Source organism: Colletotrichum phormii, assembly GCF_030913505.1.
Source record: "Colletotrichum phormii strain CBS 102054 chromosome Unknown BDP81scaffold_1, whole genome shotgun sequence".
NCBI lineage: Eukaryota > Fungi > Ascomycota > Sordariomycetes > Glomerellales > Glomerellaceae > Colletotrichum > Colletotrichum phormii.
This window is the reverse complement of record NW_026851443.1, coordinates 1554984-1569005: the sequence shown is the minus strand read 5'-3', so window position 1 is coordinate 1569005 and position 14022 is coordinate 1554984. Positions and strand designations below refer to the sequence as shown.

The 14022-nt window shown below is 55.1% G+C and overlaps 7 protein-coding genes across 7 annotated transcripts; 5 read left to right on the top strand and 2 right to left on the bottom strand.

Annotated features, from left to right (window-relative positions):
• Nucleotides 1-295: 295 nt before the first annotated feature.
• On the top strand, nucleotides 296-3064 carry BDP81DRAFT_486589 (NDT80/PhoG like DNA-binding family protein). The gene is made up of 3 exons (XM_060595207.1): nucleotides 296-1493; nucleotides 1556-1927; nucleotides 2010-3064. Exons 1-3 carry the CDS (start codon nucleotides 619-621, stop codon nucleotides 2770-2772), a joined length of 2010 nt encoding a protein of 669 aa, XP_060451654.1. The 5' UTR covers nucleotides 296-618; the 3' UTR covers nucleotides 2773-3064.
• Nucleotides 3065-3957, top strand: BDP81DRAFT_6758 (uncharacterized protein). Its single transcript, XM_060596140.1, has one exon. The coding sequence runs from the start codon at nucleotides 3356-3358 to the stop codon at nucleotides 3851-3853; it is 498 nt and encodes a 165-aa protein (XP_060451653.1). The 5' UTR covers nucleotides 3065-3355; the 3' UTR covers nucleotides 3854-3957.
• A 2968-nt stretch (nucleotides 3958-6925) lies between these two features.
• On the top strand, nucleotides 6926-7825 carry BDP81DRAFT_444318 (uncharacterized protein; the record flags this gene model as incomplete). Its single annotated transcript, XM_060591821.1, has 2 exons — nucleotides 6926-6951; nucleotides 7024-7825. The coding sequence occupies 2 exons, from the start codon at nucleotides 6926-6928 to the stop codon at nucleotides 7823-7825; spliced, it is 828 nt and encodes a 275-aa protein (XP_060451652.1).
• An 832-nt stretch (nucleotides 7826-8657) lies between these two features.
• On the top strand, nucleotides 8658-10130 carry BDP81DRAFT_456535 (translation elongation factor Tu; the record flags this gene model as incomplete). Its single annotated transcript, XM_060593186.1, has 3 exons — nucleotides 8658-8832; nucleotides 8894-8922; nucleotides 8997-10130. 3 exons carry the CDS (start codon nucleotides 8658-8660, stop codon nucleotides 10128-10130), a joined length of 1338 nt encoding a protein of 445 aa, XP_060451651.1.
• A 753-nt stretch (nucleotides 10131-10883) lies between these two features.
• BDP81DRAFT_388517 (40S ribosomal protein S29) lies at nucleotides 10884-11315 on the bottom strand (the record flags this gene model as incomplete). Its single annotated transcript, XM_060587137.1, has 3 exons — nucleotides 10884-10892; nucleotides 11026-11125; nucleotides 11254-11315. 3 exons carry the CDS (start codon nucleotides 11313-11315, stop codon nucleotides 10884-10886), a joined length of 171 nt encoding a protein of 56 aa, XP_060451650.1.
• A 503-nt stretch (nucleotides 11316-11818) lies between these two features.
• On the top strand, nucleotides 11819-12988 carry BDP81DRAFT_388516 (protein disulfide-isomerase erp38; the record flags this gene model as incomplete). The annotated part of the gene is made up of 2 exons (XM_060587136.1): nucleotides 11819-12329; nucleotides 12396-12988. The coding sequence occupies 2 exons, from the start codon at nucleotides 11819-11821 to the stop codon at nucleotides 12986-12988; spliced, it is 1104 nt and encodes a 367-aa protein (XP_060451649.1).
• A 62-nt stretch (nucleotides 12989-13050) lies between these two features.
• BDP81DRAFT_412991 (heat shock factor binding protein 1) lies at nucleotides 13051-13892 on the bottom strand. The gene is made up of 4 exons (XM_060589259.1): nucleotides 13650-13892; nucleotides 13422-13524; nucleotides 13143-13356; nucleotides 13051-13073 (listed from the first exon to the last, which is right to left on the bottom strand). Exons 1-3 carry the CDS (start codon nucleotides 13689-13691, stop codon nucleotides 13268-13270), a joined length of 234 nt encoding a protein of 77 aa, XP_060451648.1. The 5' UTR covers nucleotides 13692-13892; the 3' UTR covers nucleotides 13051-13073; nucleotides 13143-13267.
• Between the last annotated feature and the right edge of the window lie 130 nt (nucleotides 13893-14022).

Genomic DNA, 14022 nt, shown 5'->3' with positions numbered 1-14022 from the left:
TGTACCGGTGACCTTGTCTTTGCCGCTGCCGCTGAAGAAGGCACAGGTCAACGGCCCAGCACGAGGAACATCCCGTTGAGACATCAACTTGCTGCTCGACTCGACTCCGACTCGACTCGAAGCAACCTTGACCTTGAACCTCGACCTTGCCTTGGCTGGCCTCCCCCAGCCCTGCCCCATCATAGTATCCACCCCAGAACAGTGCCGAAGATTTTCATCAGACACCCCCTCCAACATCTACCGTCCTCTTGCTACCCATCCACCCCATCAGATACAAGTATACATCTCTCCCTGCAACCTTAAACATGACCGTCGTCCGTTGATCCTCAACTTCATCTTTGCATCTTCTGCATCTCTCGAGTCTTCGCCATCACTCCTCGAGATCAAATAACACACTCGCTCATCCTCCCCTTCGCTTTACCAATCCAACCTCCTTTGGTCAAGATAACTTGCCTTAACAACGTACATACATACCTCTTGTCGATCATCCAGCAAGGACCTCGACATATCGTTGTGTAAAGTACACACCGAGACAGAGAAAGAAGAAGAAGAAGAAGAGTGACAGAGGCGCGCTTGGGTCTGGAACAGGACTACAGCGCACCAGAGAGGCATGCTCTAATGTCAACCACGGTCACTTACCCCGTCATGGCAGAGCTGAAAGAGCCGGCACATTCCAATCTTTGGTCGAACTATGGGAGTCCCGTCCAAATGTCGTCTCGATTCAACAACAGCCTGGATTCCGGCCTCGGAGGCCACGCCGCCAACTCACCACACGCGGGACGCCCTAGGAGCACCCACCCGAGTGTAGACCACGGATCTTATCCCTATGGTCGCTACCCCCAAGACGAATCCGATGCGTACGACAGACATTCGCATCCCAGCTTGACATCCCACCACAGCTTCCCCAACCTCAAGAGACCCTACTCGCAAACCGAACAGCCCCCTTACCAGGAGATTGTCCAGGACTTGCGTGACGATGGCTCCAAACTTACCGTCAACCACGACCACAAGCTGCTTTCCTTCAAGAGGGTGCAAGACAAGCATACTATTGTCGACCAGCATGGACGCATGCAGCAGCTGGAGCTGTCCGCTCAGCTGCACGGAATGTTCTTCCTGTCCGAAATGCCAGCCAACAGCACCGACGGTTCCATCCTCCAGCCCGAGCTGACTTGCTACCGACGAAACCTCTTCCAGATTAGCGGCTCTCTCATTACCCCGCGAGGCCAGCTCAATGTCATATCCGAGACTGGCGAGACGGTCCCTGTTAGTAACACCGAAGTAACCATCTCTGCCATCGAGTCTGTCGACGGCCACCCCGTCCGACTCATCGTCATCCCCTGGAAGACGCCGCCACCCAACTCCCCAGAGATTACCCAGACCCCCGACCAGGAGCCAGCATCACTTCCCTTGATCCCGTTCCAAGAAGATGGTTCGGAATCCGACGGCGAGTATGCCGTCTACCCCATTGGCTGGCGCCGACTTCAGTTCAGAATGTGAGTAACACAGCCGAAGCGCACTTGCGCTGACATGCCGAATCTTGACTGACTTGACAAAGTGCCACCGCAAACAACGGGCGGCGAAAGGAACTGCAGCAACACTTCGTGCTCCACCTCAAGGTGGTTGGGACGTTGGCCAACGGAAGCAAGATTGTGCTTACCGAAGCGACTACAGCGCCCATTGTTGTCCGAGGCCGCAGCCCTCGCAACTTCCAGGCGAGAAAGGAGATTCCCTTGCTGGGATCGAGCGCTGGCTCCAGGGGCCAAGCTTTGGTCGAGACTGGACTGGGTATTGTGGCAGGACCGTTGGCTATCAAGCCGCAGGATGCCAAGGCAAGAGGATTGGACATGCAGATGCCCCGTTCCGCCTTTACCTTCAACGCAGGAGGGCCCAAGATGCCGGGAGCACCCATGGGAGCCATGAGATCCAAGTAAGTCAAACCGCCTTCCCTCAATGCCCATCACTTGATCGACATTGTTGCAATACGAAGCCCGGTTACTAACCCATCGTAGCTCGTACCCCAACTGGTCCTCCTCGAACTCTGTGCCCGGGATGCCACAGCTACCACCAGCTGGCTCGGGAAGCTACCCGGCCACGACTATGGGAGAATCTTACCACAAGGTTGCTCTGCCAGGAAGTGCAAGCTTCGGTGGAGAAGCCCATGAGATGCCTTTGCAAACGTCGATGCCTTCCGTTCAGCTTTCTCTGGTTGCCAACGAACAGCAGCAGCCTCCGATCAGGACACAATACGCTTACGTGCAAAGCACGACTGCCCCGCCACCACTATCAGTATCGGCCACGGCAATGGCATCGAGCTCAGACAACGCGCTCAACGTGCCTAGATATGTCGACAACCCTCGACCCACCAAAAGCCCGAGGCATGCGAGCCAGCCTTCCATCGGGTCCATGTCTCATCATGAGGCATCTCCAGAGTACCGGTACGGGTCTTCTTACGGAGCAGTGGGCAGTAACCCCAGCGACATTGCACCGCCGTCCTACAAGCCCGACCCCCCCGCGTCACACTCCAACCCTTCCCGAGACTACTACCCGCCCTCGAGCTCATGGACAACAACAGCCGGAGAGCCTGCCTCGACGGTCGCATACAGCAGCAGTGAGGCAAGGCCTTATGGCTTCCCTGAACAATACTCGAGCGGAGGCTCTGCGCCAACCACTAAGCACGAGCACGCTCCCGCTCCGCCAGCCCCTGGGTCATACAGCAGCGCCCACCGGGGATCGTTTGATGGCATGAACCATTACTCCTGGAACACTAATTAGCTGCGAGAATAACTGATTGGCGGCTGGGTCACGCCACTTGTCTCCAAACTCAAGGGACAATAATAGGTCGGGCCAAACGATGCTTGGGCTAAGAGAAGCAAGCTTTTAGGGCCGAGCTTGTTTCGGGGCCTGGCACGACAGCCATGACTGTGTACCACTATACCTTCAATCCGAGGCCAGAAGAGTGATTGCGGTTTGGGTTCGACTTTTTATCTTCAAGTACCTAGGTGCGATATTTCGATTCTGGAGCGCTGTCGAGGCGAGGGATTTATACCGATTGGAATACGGCATATCCCACGGTTAAGGAGGTTTCCCTCTGGCAGTTGCCATTAGTGGCTCTGCTCGGCATGGGCGTGATTTTTTACAAGGTCTCATGACAGACCGGACCCGAGCATAATTTGGGTAGGCGCAGCAACGACATGGTTGAGATCGGCGTCAAGAGACGGGCATTGTCTGGGTGGCTGGGCATTTCGATACCACACGGAGGATAGCATTGACGTCGAACGCTCCGGCCGGACGCTTCTATCACCGGCTCCGGGCCGTGCTGCGACATTGTGTGGGCGGGGGTTACTTAACGATATGTATGGTATTTCTTGGTTTTGTTGAGCGCCGGGTATCGGACAAGGAAAGCAATGAAAGGCATTGTGGTCTTGACTCGGCATCCTTGGTCCCGAATGCGCCAACATTGGCAAATTGTGTTGCCTGTGAGAAGGAAGGGTATTGGGGGGAAGGAAAAGGACAAAGCCACAAAGGGCTCAGCCTCGAGGATGGGATGACGTCCAGACTGAGAAGGTCCTTGGCTGGTAGCCTTGTCACAACTGTGTGGTTGGGTCCCGCCATCCACACCTCGGAGAGAGTTCGTCTGATTTACCCGGGACGGATCCAAACGGTTGGGTCCCGGCATGGGAAGGCACCGGCGGTGTGGGAACGGATGGTGGTAGAGTGCTGGTTGGCTGGACGTCCACCCAGCGTGGTGGCGTTCCTTCTGTGCGTGGTTTCTCGGACTCTTGATGAAGATTTTTTGTGTTTTGGTTTGCTAGAGAATGAGGATAAGGAAGGGAGACAGAAAGATAAGGGATAGTATAAGAGAGAGAGAGAGAGAGAGAGAGAGAGAGAGAGAGTGTGCAAGAGGCGAGAAAATAGGCCAGAAAATGCGCAAGCAAGCAAATAGGCAATGAATAAGCATCCATTCCAGCCCAAAAATCCACATTGGTTCTTCTTTCTCCCGTCGAGGTCCGTTGTCCGAATGGGGGAGACGCCAGAGCTCGTATTTGAATCAGTTTGGTTGTTCAGCATGATGAGTAGGTAGGCGGATACGGGCACCGGGCACGCGGGTCATTTATGTTGTTTGGTCTACGACTGTTGGTGCGTATACAAACATGGAAATAAGCCACCGACCTAGGTTGGTTGGATTGGGGGACCTTGGACCTCTCCACCCCCCTTCCCAACATTTACCTGATGTAGGATAAGGTGAGGTGAGGGTGTCTGACCATCTCTTTTCATATTTCTGTGAGGGAGATTACCACCACCACCACCACCGTTCGGCGGCGTTTCTACGATCCCACGTCCCACTCACACACAGGTACGAAGTGGACGAAGTTACCTGACGTGGTCGCAGTCACGATCACACCTTGCTTTGCGTTGCGGCGTTGCGCACGAGGCTAAAGGTGCGGGCCACTGCGGCAGGGTCCGCTCAGCTGGGAATTTGTGATGCCAATAGTGTGATGGGGGGAGGAGGAGGGGGGGGAGGTCTAGTGCTGCGTTGGCGCCGGCGGTAGGTAGGCTCGCAACACAGCGCGCGGAACGGGTGCGCTTGAGCGGAAGACGGGACCTGTCCTGTCCTGTGCTCAGGTTGCTCTCTGGTCTCTTGCCTTTTTTGTGTGTGTTCGTCTGTCTGCATGTTGTACGGCATAATAACGGGTACGCTCTTTCTCATGATGAGCATGGTGAGGCTTGGCGAAGGAGAGACAAACGGAGAGACGGAAAGAAAGGGAGAGAGAGGGGTCTAGGTAACTCCGTAGAGGAAGGAAGAATACGAATGGTGTAATTTCTGTCACTGTGGTTCACCCTCTAGCTCCAGAATCCTTCGTGATGAGAATCCACAGAGACTATCCGCTTTGAGAGAGAGAAGTGAAGAGGGTACTTTTGGCGGGTAAGAGAGAGAGGCACGGGGGATGTTTGTTGGATCGATTTTTTGGACGTTGGAGTCGTATTCTTGATGTTAGCCCACCACCACCTACCATCACCGATACTACCAACGCTGTGATACGCCGCATACCGTGGTAGGTTAGGTATCTTACATTCCACTTACGCAACCCACGTAACCCACGCTGCCACGCAGGGCGAACGCGGGTGATGCCCGGTTCGGGCCTCTTGCTGGAGGATGCTGCCACTGCATCAGTGCCACTACCACCGCTGTGCGTGGGATTTGGCTCGTTATGTGTGGTGTGTGTGCCGTTTCATGCATGCATGTATGTATGTGCGGACGCGGCGCAAGGAGACGGTTGTACGGATACGCAGTAGAGCATCCGTAGTCCGTACCAGAGTGTGTGTACCCGTACCCCTTTGGCTGAGCGATATCAATCAGGCTCGAAGGATCTAGGATGCCGTGGCACGCGTGGGTGCTGAGTTCGGAGTGGTTTGGATGAAAAACTGCTGGGCAGAATGTACGGATACCTTGACACGCGTGCGCGGGAACTTGGATGAGGGGGGAGGGGAGAGGAGGGGGGGTGAGGGATGAGGGGACCCGAGCAGCTGGTAGGAATGACGATGATCCTTCTCAAAGAAGGCGCACCACACCCGCTCCCCCCTCTCAAAGAGATGAGGTTTGGTGAACGGAGACGGATACGGATACATAGGTACGAAAAGAGAGAGGGGAGGGGAGAAAGGGCTCCGCTGGCGCGTTTACTTTCCCACATTGTTTGAACCCCGGCGGCCCGCCTTTTGCACCTTGGTGTCCCCCTCCCACCCCTTGCTTCCCACGTTATGTTTCCGACTGTCACTTTTTTGGCTCCCACGGTGTCAAGGTGTGTTCGTACGGATACCTACCAAAAAACTCCACACCTCCTTGTTCGGTGGCTTGCTGGGGTGTGGTTTGACAAGCTGACGGCGGACACTGGGCAGGAAGTTCGATGCCGTCGAGTGGGTGAGCGGGCTGTCATGTTTTGGATTGAGGAGGTATTAATAGAGGTCAGACAGACGTTTGGGATGGGGGATGAGAACGTGGGAACTTTGGGAAGAGGTGTATGTTTCGAAATATCGGGTGCAAAATGGGTGGAGTCTACACGGTGCGACTTGTTTTTGGCAGTGAAGTTGAGAGAGACGGAGACTTGAATTGGAGTTGTTTTCAGAGGGTGGCCAGTTCAACACTTGCCACTGACAAAGGGAGGAAGAGTTGTGGTATCCGTGATCTACCTACTTACTCAAGTATCTAGTAGCGGATTTGAGAAGCTTCCTTGAATCAAACGTAAAGAGGCGACGGCGATGGCAGTTGCTTGATAATCTTGAGAACCCGGTTGGTGGTAATGATGCAGCGGTCATCTCTGATCTTCGGCCGTAAAGCAGAAATACCACCCGCTTGCATAAGCACCCCTTTCAAGATTTCAGACATAGGGTATGTACGGATACTCCGTATTCATACTTGCTTGTAGGTACATGAACAAGTTTGCGTACGGCGCGCAGCCCATCTCTGATTATCGCGTTGAGTTATCCGTACCCATTCGTATGGATACCTTGCATCTCTCTTAGTGGTACTCCGCACTGTCACTGTGGTAGGACCTCACAACGGTGCGATAAGATAAGGTTCGCCGCTCCCACTTTAGCGAGCGAAAATCTCAATTGAACGGCTCCGCGATCGGGCGAAATTCCACCGGTCAGCCGCCCGCCGTCCATCACATTGCGACCTTCCGTCCCGTGCTCAGAACTCCACATAGCACCGATCGCATTGCGAAGTTGCTCTTTCGCCGGTTTTTTTGCCCTCTGCTTCGCACGGGGACTTGGCGATCGAAATCCCGGCCAGTGTAGATTGCAATTCGCTCACTCTTCGTACTCCCTCGTCTGGCGCCACAACGTCACAACGTCCACGGCACTTTTCCGCTGCTGCCCTACCTGATTACCCGGCAAGGAGAATCCCTTTCCCTGGAAGCACGCAGCCATGTTTGAGCTTCCCGACGCGAAGAGGTGAGGCGGCAGCATTCTACTCCTGCGAACCCCTGCGCCGGCAGCAGCGCTGACCACAACTCGCACGCACAGAGTCCGGCGAGAGGACCTCGAGGGGTCGTCCGACGACGAAGGAGCGGGCCACGACGAGCAGCAAGATGCGGACCTCTTAGCGAAGCTGCATGCCCGTATGGCGGGCATGCTCGACCTAGGCGACGCCGACCAGCAGGCCCCGACAGAAACGACCGAGCAACCGACGACGACGGACGGAGAAACGGCAAAGGACGACGAGCCCGAGGAGTTCGAGTTCAGGCTCTTCACCACATCGAACCCGGCGACAAAGATTGCGCTGGTCGACGAGGACGAGCGCGCAATGGCGGGTGACGGGGCCATGATCCGCAAGAAGCCGCTGGCGTACTACATCGCCGGGGAGCCGACCCCCGAGGCGAAGGCGGAGCTCGCTTTCTCGGCGGTGTCGGGCGAGGAGGTTCTCGAGTGGGCGCAGCGGCGGTGGTGGGGGATGGAGCAGCCTTGGCGGGTGACGACGATTCCTGGCACCACGGTGCCGTCGTCAAAGAAAACGGCAGCAGAAGCAAGAGCAGGAGGAGACGCTGGAGAAACAAAGGAGGAGGCGGACGCGGCGGCGGCGAGGAGGAGGCGGCCTGGGAAGAAGAAGCGTCTTGCGATACGGGTTAAGCGGCGGGAGAGGGAGAAGAAGATTGAGGAGGAGGAGAAGTTCAAGGCGGGTAAGGAGGAGGCGCTGAAGGAGAAGAAGAAGCGGTTGAATCGTTTGAAGAAGCTGAGGAAGAGGGCCAAGGCGAAGGAGGAGAAGAATGGGGGTGGGGAGGGTGATGGTGAGGGTGGTGAGTCGGGGTCTGATGGTGATGATGAGTGAGTTATCTGCCAGACTTTCCATCGTTTAAAACCGACAACCAGAGCGACAAGATTGTGCTCTGTTCCCCGTTGCAGAGGTCATTGAGCAGCATCTATTCGAGAGATCACAAGGGCAATGAGTCCACTTGCAACAACCGTGGATGACTTTCCTTGTCATATCTCCAACAGCGTGGTAGCTTTCAATTTTGGATCTCAGCGGAGGAGTGGTTTGCAACTTGGCACATAGCAGAAGCGCACTTCTTACTGGCCTTGGGACTTAGAGGTGTGACCTGTTTGGATCATTGACCTCATCTGTACTGCCAGAGACAAACGGTTCGAAGAGTCCTCGTTCTCGACCGCAACTCCATTGACTGACAACAAGGATCAACTTCCGAAAACAACTGCATCTTTGAGGCTCTTTTCCTTTCGAATTCTTGCCAGCGCAATTGTTGAGAGTCAAGTCTATCAAAACCACCATCTGCATGACGTGCAAGACTTAAAATGTGCCCCAGCCAGTCAACACTCGCGCATTACCGGAGCAGCACTCAAGGGAGGCGACGCGACGTGAATGGCTTGCGTAGTGGGGCCGGGGAGAGCACTGACATACCGGCCCGCCAATGGACGCAGGAGCTCCAGCAGACCTCCCCCCGTCTTTCCTGGTCGAAAAGGAATGTCCCGGCAGCAAAAAAATTTCGAGGACGCCGACTCCCATCAGACGATACCTACCTCATCAACCTCCCTCCCCCCTATCACCACAAAGCCGTTGTCGACAACGAGCATTTCCATCGTCCATCTCCTCTCTGTTCCTTCTTCTCTCTTTCTACTGTACTATTTAATACCCACAGCCTGCGAAAATGTCCGCCTCCCTGAGATCCGTTGCGCCGTTCTTCCGGACGGCGCGCGCCTCGCTGCGCCAGGGCAACGTTAGCCCCCTTCAGGCCGCTCTGAAGAGACAGAACGTCTCCCCCATCCTCAACGTCTACCGCACATACGCCGTCTACGAGCGGACAAAGCCTCACGTCAACATTGGTATGCGAATTCGGCCTATGAAGGCTTGGGAGATGTAGCTAATCTGGGGATCATTTTACAGGTACTATTGGCCACGTCGATCACGGAAAGGTACATATTCAGACTCGAGGGGTTTGTGCCATTACCCAATGAATACTGACCAACCCCCCCGTCCCACCCAATAGACCACTCTGTCCGCCGCCATCACCAAGAGACAGGCCGAGAAGGGCCTCGCCAACTTCCTCGAGTATGGCGCCATTGACAAGGCTCCCGAGGAGCGCAAGCGTGGTATCACCATCTCCACTGCCCACATCGAGTACTCAACCGACAACCGCCACTACTCCCACGTCGACTGCCCCGGTCACGCCGATTACATCAAGAACATGATTACTGGTGCCGCCAACATGGACGGTGCCATCATCGTCGTCGCCGCCTCCGACGGTCAGATGCCCCAGACCCGTGAGCACTTGCTGCTCGCCCGTCAGGTCGGTGTCCAGAAGATTGTCGTCTTCGTCAACAAGGTCGATGCCATTGACGACCCCGAGATGTTGGAGCTCGTCGAGATGGAGATGCGTGAGCTTCTCAGCACCTACGGCTTCGAGGGTGACGAGACCCCTGTCATCATGGGTTCCGCCCTCATGGCCATGCAGAACCAGAGACCCGAGATTGGTCAGGAGAAGATTGACGAGCTGCTCAAGGCCGTCGACGAGTGGATCCCCACCCCTGCCCGTGACCTCGAGAAGCCCTTCCTCATGTCCGTTGAGGATGTCTTCTCCATTTCTGGCCGTGGTACCGTCGTTTCCGGCCGTGTCGAGCGTGGTCTCCTGAAGAAGGATACCGAAATCGAGATTGTCGGCAAGGGTGACCAGATCATCAAGTCCAAGGTCACCGACATCGAGACCTTCAAGAAGTCTTGCGAAGAGTCCCGCGCTGGTGACAACTCCGGTCTTCTCCTCCGTGGTATCAAGCGCGAGGACATCAGCCGTGGTATGGTCGTCTGCAAGCCTGGCACCGTCAAGGCCCACTCCAGCTTCCTCGTCTCCCTCTACGTCCTTTCCAAGGATGAGGGTGGCCGCCACACCGGTTTCCACGAGAACTACAAGCCCCAGATGTACCTCCGTACTGCCGACGAGTCCGTCACCCTCACCTTCCCCGAGGGTACCGAGGACGCCAAGAACAAGATGGTCATGCCCGGTGACAACGTCGAGATGGTTGCCCAGCTGCACCACCCCTCTGCCGTCGAGGTCGGCCAGCGCTTCAACGTCCGTGAGGGTGGCCGCACCGTCGCCACTGGTCTCATCACCCGTATCCTGAAATAAGGGACTCTCACCGCAAGATTTCTCAAAACTCGGTGAAATGGCACCCAGAACACAGCTTCCCCGACATGAAATGGGAACCCGGATGGTGAAAAAAAATGGGGATTGTACAAAAAAAGGAGTTGGATTGCTTTACGATTTCATGTACAACCGACCCAAAGTTTTCCGCTTTGAGCCCTCGAGCTCGTGTATATTGTCGGGTCTTGGGCTCAAAGATCTCCGCTCTACTTCACCCCCTGTCTTTGAATCATGTACTTTTAGAAGACGACGGACAATAGAACAAACTGTGCCTTGTGCCACATGATAATGCCTGACTAGATTAATGCAACACGTGTATGTTCGCTGACATGTCATCGTTACGTTTGGTAAACCTCGAGTCATCAATTACATCCCCAGAACTTGGAGGGCCATACTAGCTAGCTGCTTGGTATCCAGGCGTTGCGCGGTCTCACGAACTACAGATAGGTCGTGCCGTCTTCACGCGCAGCTTAACTCACACATTCTTGGCTTGATATTGAGTCTGTGTGTAATGCCCCAAACGTTTTGGATGGTGGTAAAAGGTTCAATGTCGTGGTATTCGTCTATCCTCAGTTGGACGTCCGACGGATTTTTGCACTTTCCGTTAAGCCAGCCATAAGAACTCCAATTGCCCTTGGAAGCCTTCCCTCTTGTCTGAATGCATTTTTCCACGGGCCACTCATGCCCAACCACCTTCACCAAGTTCCCATTCTTTGCCGTCTCGGAGTTTTGGACAATTTAACGGTACTGTAGAATCGCGGCCTCGGGTTAGCGGTTTGGGCCTTCTTAAAGCGATCATGGTTGTAGTGTGGGGGAGAGGGGTTCCAGGCCCGGGTTCGTTCGCAGGTTCCAAGGGGTGTTTGTGTGTGTTTTCGCATACCTTGTTGAAGCCGATGTCCTTGGCCTTCTCACGGAAGCACTGACGGCACAGGTTGAGGTCGTACTTGCGGATGAGACCGGCGGTGTGCTTGCAGACACGGCTATAAAAATTGAAAATGTCAGCATTTCTGCTTGTCTTCTCCTGTGTGCGCGCGCGCATCCCGACGTTTCCCAAATTGTTCCTCCATCCAGAATTTCGCGCTGGTTTGGGGAGGGGTATTATTCGTACCAAGAGCGGGAGCCCTTGCCGTAGTTGCGGGGGCGGGAGTTCCAGACAGACTCGTGAGACATGATGGCGGTTGTCGAGCGGATGGGCGGTGTCGTCGAGAGGGTGGTCGGCGAAAACTCGAGATGGTTTGGCTGTGGTTGGATTGAAGACGTCTGGCGGAAATTTTTGTGCGCCTGTATTTTGCTGGGGCTTGGGTCAGGGTGGGTTGGAGCCCCCTTCGCTTCTGGGGGAAGTCCGTGCTTTGGCAGTGCACGTGATGTAGATAAGATAGGTGATAAGCTTTTCTGATAAGATTTTACCCCCCCCCTGCTTTCTAGTGGGGCCCCTGCTGGGAACGCCGCTTGTTGGAGAAGGAACAAGGGACTGAGCTCTTGTGTGACGTTGGGGGACGACCCGCAAAGTGGCTTCTTTACCAATTCCTTCAACCACTGATTTCAAAGCATCGGTCTGCACCACCATTATTCCTAACTGCTGATATCTTTCCCAGCAGCTTGATATTCTTCTTCTGCGTCGAGATACCATATAGCCTTCTTTATTCCTCCTGGTCCGATTCGATCAAGCAACAATGGTCGTCCTCAAGAGCTTCGTGCTCGGCGCTCTGGCAGCTACCGTTGCCGCCAAGTCTGCCGTGCTTGACCTCATTCCCTCCAACTTTGACGACGTCGTCCTCAAGTCTGGCAAGCCCACTCTTGTCGAGTTCTTCGCTCCCTGGTGCGGCCACTGCAAGAACCTTGCTCCCATCTACGAGGAGCTCGCCACCGCTTTCGAGTCCTCCAAGGATGTCCAGATTGCCAAGGTGGACGCCGACGCCGAGAGAGACTTGGGCAAGAGATTCGGGATCCAGGGATTCCCTACTCTCAAGTGGTTCGACGGCAAGAGCGACCAGCCTACCGACTATAAGGGAGGTCGTGATCTTGAGGCCCTGAGCACCTTCATCACGGAGAAGACTAGTGCCAAGCCCAAGAAGAAGTACACCCCGCCCAGCGCCGTCAACATGCTCACCGATGAGTCCTTCAAGACCACCATTGGCGGAGACAAGGACGTTCTCATTGCCTTCACTGCTCCTTGGTGCGGACGTAAGTCTCAATTCTGCGATTCTCTTTGTTCTTGACCGACAATGCTGACCTGAACTCCTTCAACAGACTGCAAGACCCTCGCCCCCATCTGGGAGACTGTTGCCCAGGACTTTGTCCTCGACGAGGGTGTCGTGATCGCCAAGGTCGATGCCGAGGCTGAGAACAGCAAGGGCACTGCCGCCGCCCAGGGCGTTTCTTCTTACCCCACCATCAAGTTCTTCCCCAAGGGCTCCAAGGAGGGCGAGCTCTACACCGGTGGCCGCAGCGAGGACGACTTTGTCAACTTCATCAACGAGAAGGCCGGCACCAACCGCAGCCCCGGTGGCGCCCTCAACGCCATCGCCGGTACCATTGCTTCCCTCGACGAGATTGTCGCCAAGTACACTGGTGGCACCAGCATCTCCGACGCTGCCGCCGAGGCCAAGAAGCAGGCCGAGACCCTCAAGGAGAAGGCCCAGTACAAGTACGCCGAGTACTACGTCCGCGTCTTCGACAAGCTCAGCAAGAGCGACGGCTACGCCCAGAAGGAGCTTCAGCGCCTCGACGGCATCCTGTCCAAGGGTGGCCTGGCCCCTGCCAAGCGTGACGAGATCACCAGCAAGACCAACATTCTCCGCAAGTTCATTGAGAAGGTCACCGGTGAGAAGGAGGAGTTGTAGTGAACTCTGTCAGCAAGTTTTCAGACGCATCTTGAAGTATGGGTTTGGGAAGGTTCTAGGAGGTTGAAAAGCAAGCAACATGCAAGTGAGTGTGTTTAGCTCCAGTTGGGATTGGTAGTCTAGGATACCGACGATGATGAATAACAATAACAAGTATAACTCAAGTCTGCTCCATGGAACCCGACCATCATAATCAGCTCCTGTGAGATTATCCTATGAACCCTAACGCCATCGGCATGCAAACCACCTGCCTCGTGAAATATGTCGTCAAGACTTGAATCAAGATGACTTGGACGGGCCGGCGTCCTTCTCCTTGTTAGCTAGAAGAGCCGCTTCAAGGTTGTCCAGGCGGCGAGACATTTCGTCCACTGTATAGCTTTAGTATGTTGTAGAGAGACATGAAGTCATTCCCCTCGGGACTTTCTAGACTTACTCTTTGCAAAAATCTCACTTGAGACACCCGCGAACTTGTTAGAGATTGTGTTCAGGAGTTCTTCGACGGCTGCGTTGACGTCGGTCTTGGGATCCTCCGAGACCTGTGACATTCTAAAAGTTAGTTTCCAGAGCGGAGACTGAAGCCCAATGACGTCGTTTGCGGCCTCGGGTGCACCAAAGGCTAGGCGATGTTTCCACTTGCAAAGCCTGAGGTGAAGTGACTAACCGCAGACTGGTTTGCGCTCGAGTCGGGGTTGTTGGAGGCCATTGTTTTATAGGCGAGAGAGCCTTTCAATCGGCAAAGGTAGAGCACGTGTGTGAAAACTCCAACGTTGTTGTCTTAACCGACCTGGTTGTGTTTGAGATACCGTCGGCGGGGTTGTGAGTCTTGATGTCGCCTGGCTGTGGGAGTTACGAGAGATGAAGCGGTCCAGGTTTGGCGGGGTTCAATGTGTTTGCGCTGTTGGTTCCAGTAAACATGCAATGTGGAGGGGCCAAAATGCGCACGCGGAGGCCAGCTCTGGAAGGTGTCTGCTGGTTTGCAGCGCTAGCACCAGGGGACGGGTACCTGTGGGGCCTACCTAAGGCGATAAGACGAC

Excerpts from the sequence above, each read along its gene's own strand:
- BDP81DRAFT_486589 (XM_060595207.1), top strand. The coding sequence starts at position 619 with ATGTCAACCACGGTCACTTACCCCGTCATGGCAGAGCTGAAAGAGCCG. Across the intron at positions 1,494-1,555 it reads CGCCGACTTCAGTTCAGAAT|TGCCACCGCAAACAACGGGC; the intron begins GTGAGTAACACA and ends GACTTGACAAAG. Across the intron at positions 1,928-2,009 it reads ATGGGAGCCATGAGATCCAA|CTCGTACCCCAACTGGTCCT; the intron begins GTAAGTCAAACC and ends AACCCATCGTAG.
- BDP81DRAFT_6758 (XM_060596140.1), top strand. The coding sequence starts at position 3,356 with ATGGTATTTCTTGGTTTTGTTGAGCGCCGGGTATCGGACAAGGAAAGC.
- BDP81DRAFT_412991 (XM_060589259.1), bottom strand. The coding sequence starts at position 13,691 with ATGGCCTCCAACAACCCCGACTCGAGCGCAAACCAGTCTGCG. Across the intron at positions 13,525-13,649 it reads CGAGCGCAAACCAGTCTGCG|GTCTCGGAGGATCCCAAGAC; the intron begins GTTAGTCACTTC and ends AGAATGTCACAG. Across the intron at positions 13,357-13,421 it reads AAGTGAGATTTTTGCAAAGA|TGGACGAAATGTCTCGCCGC; the intron begins GTAAGTCTAGAA and ends AAAGCTATACAG.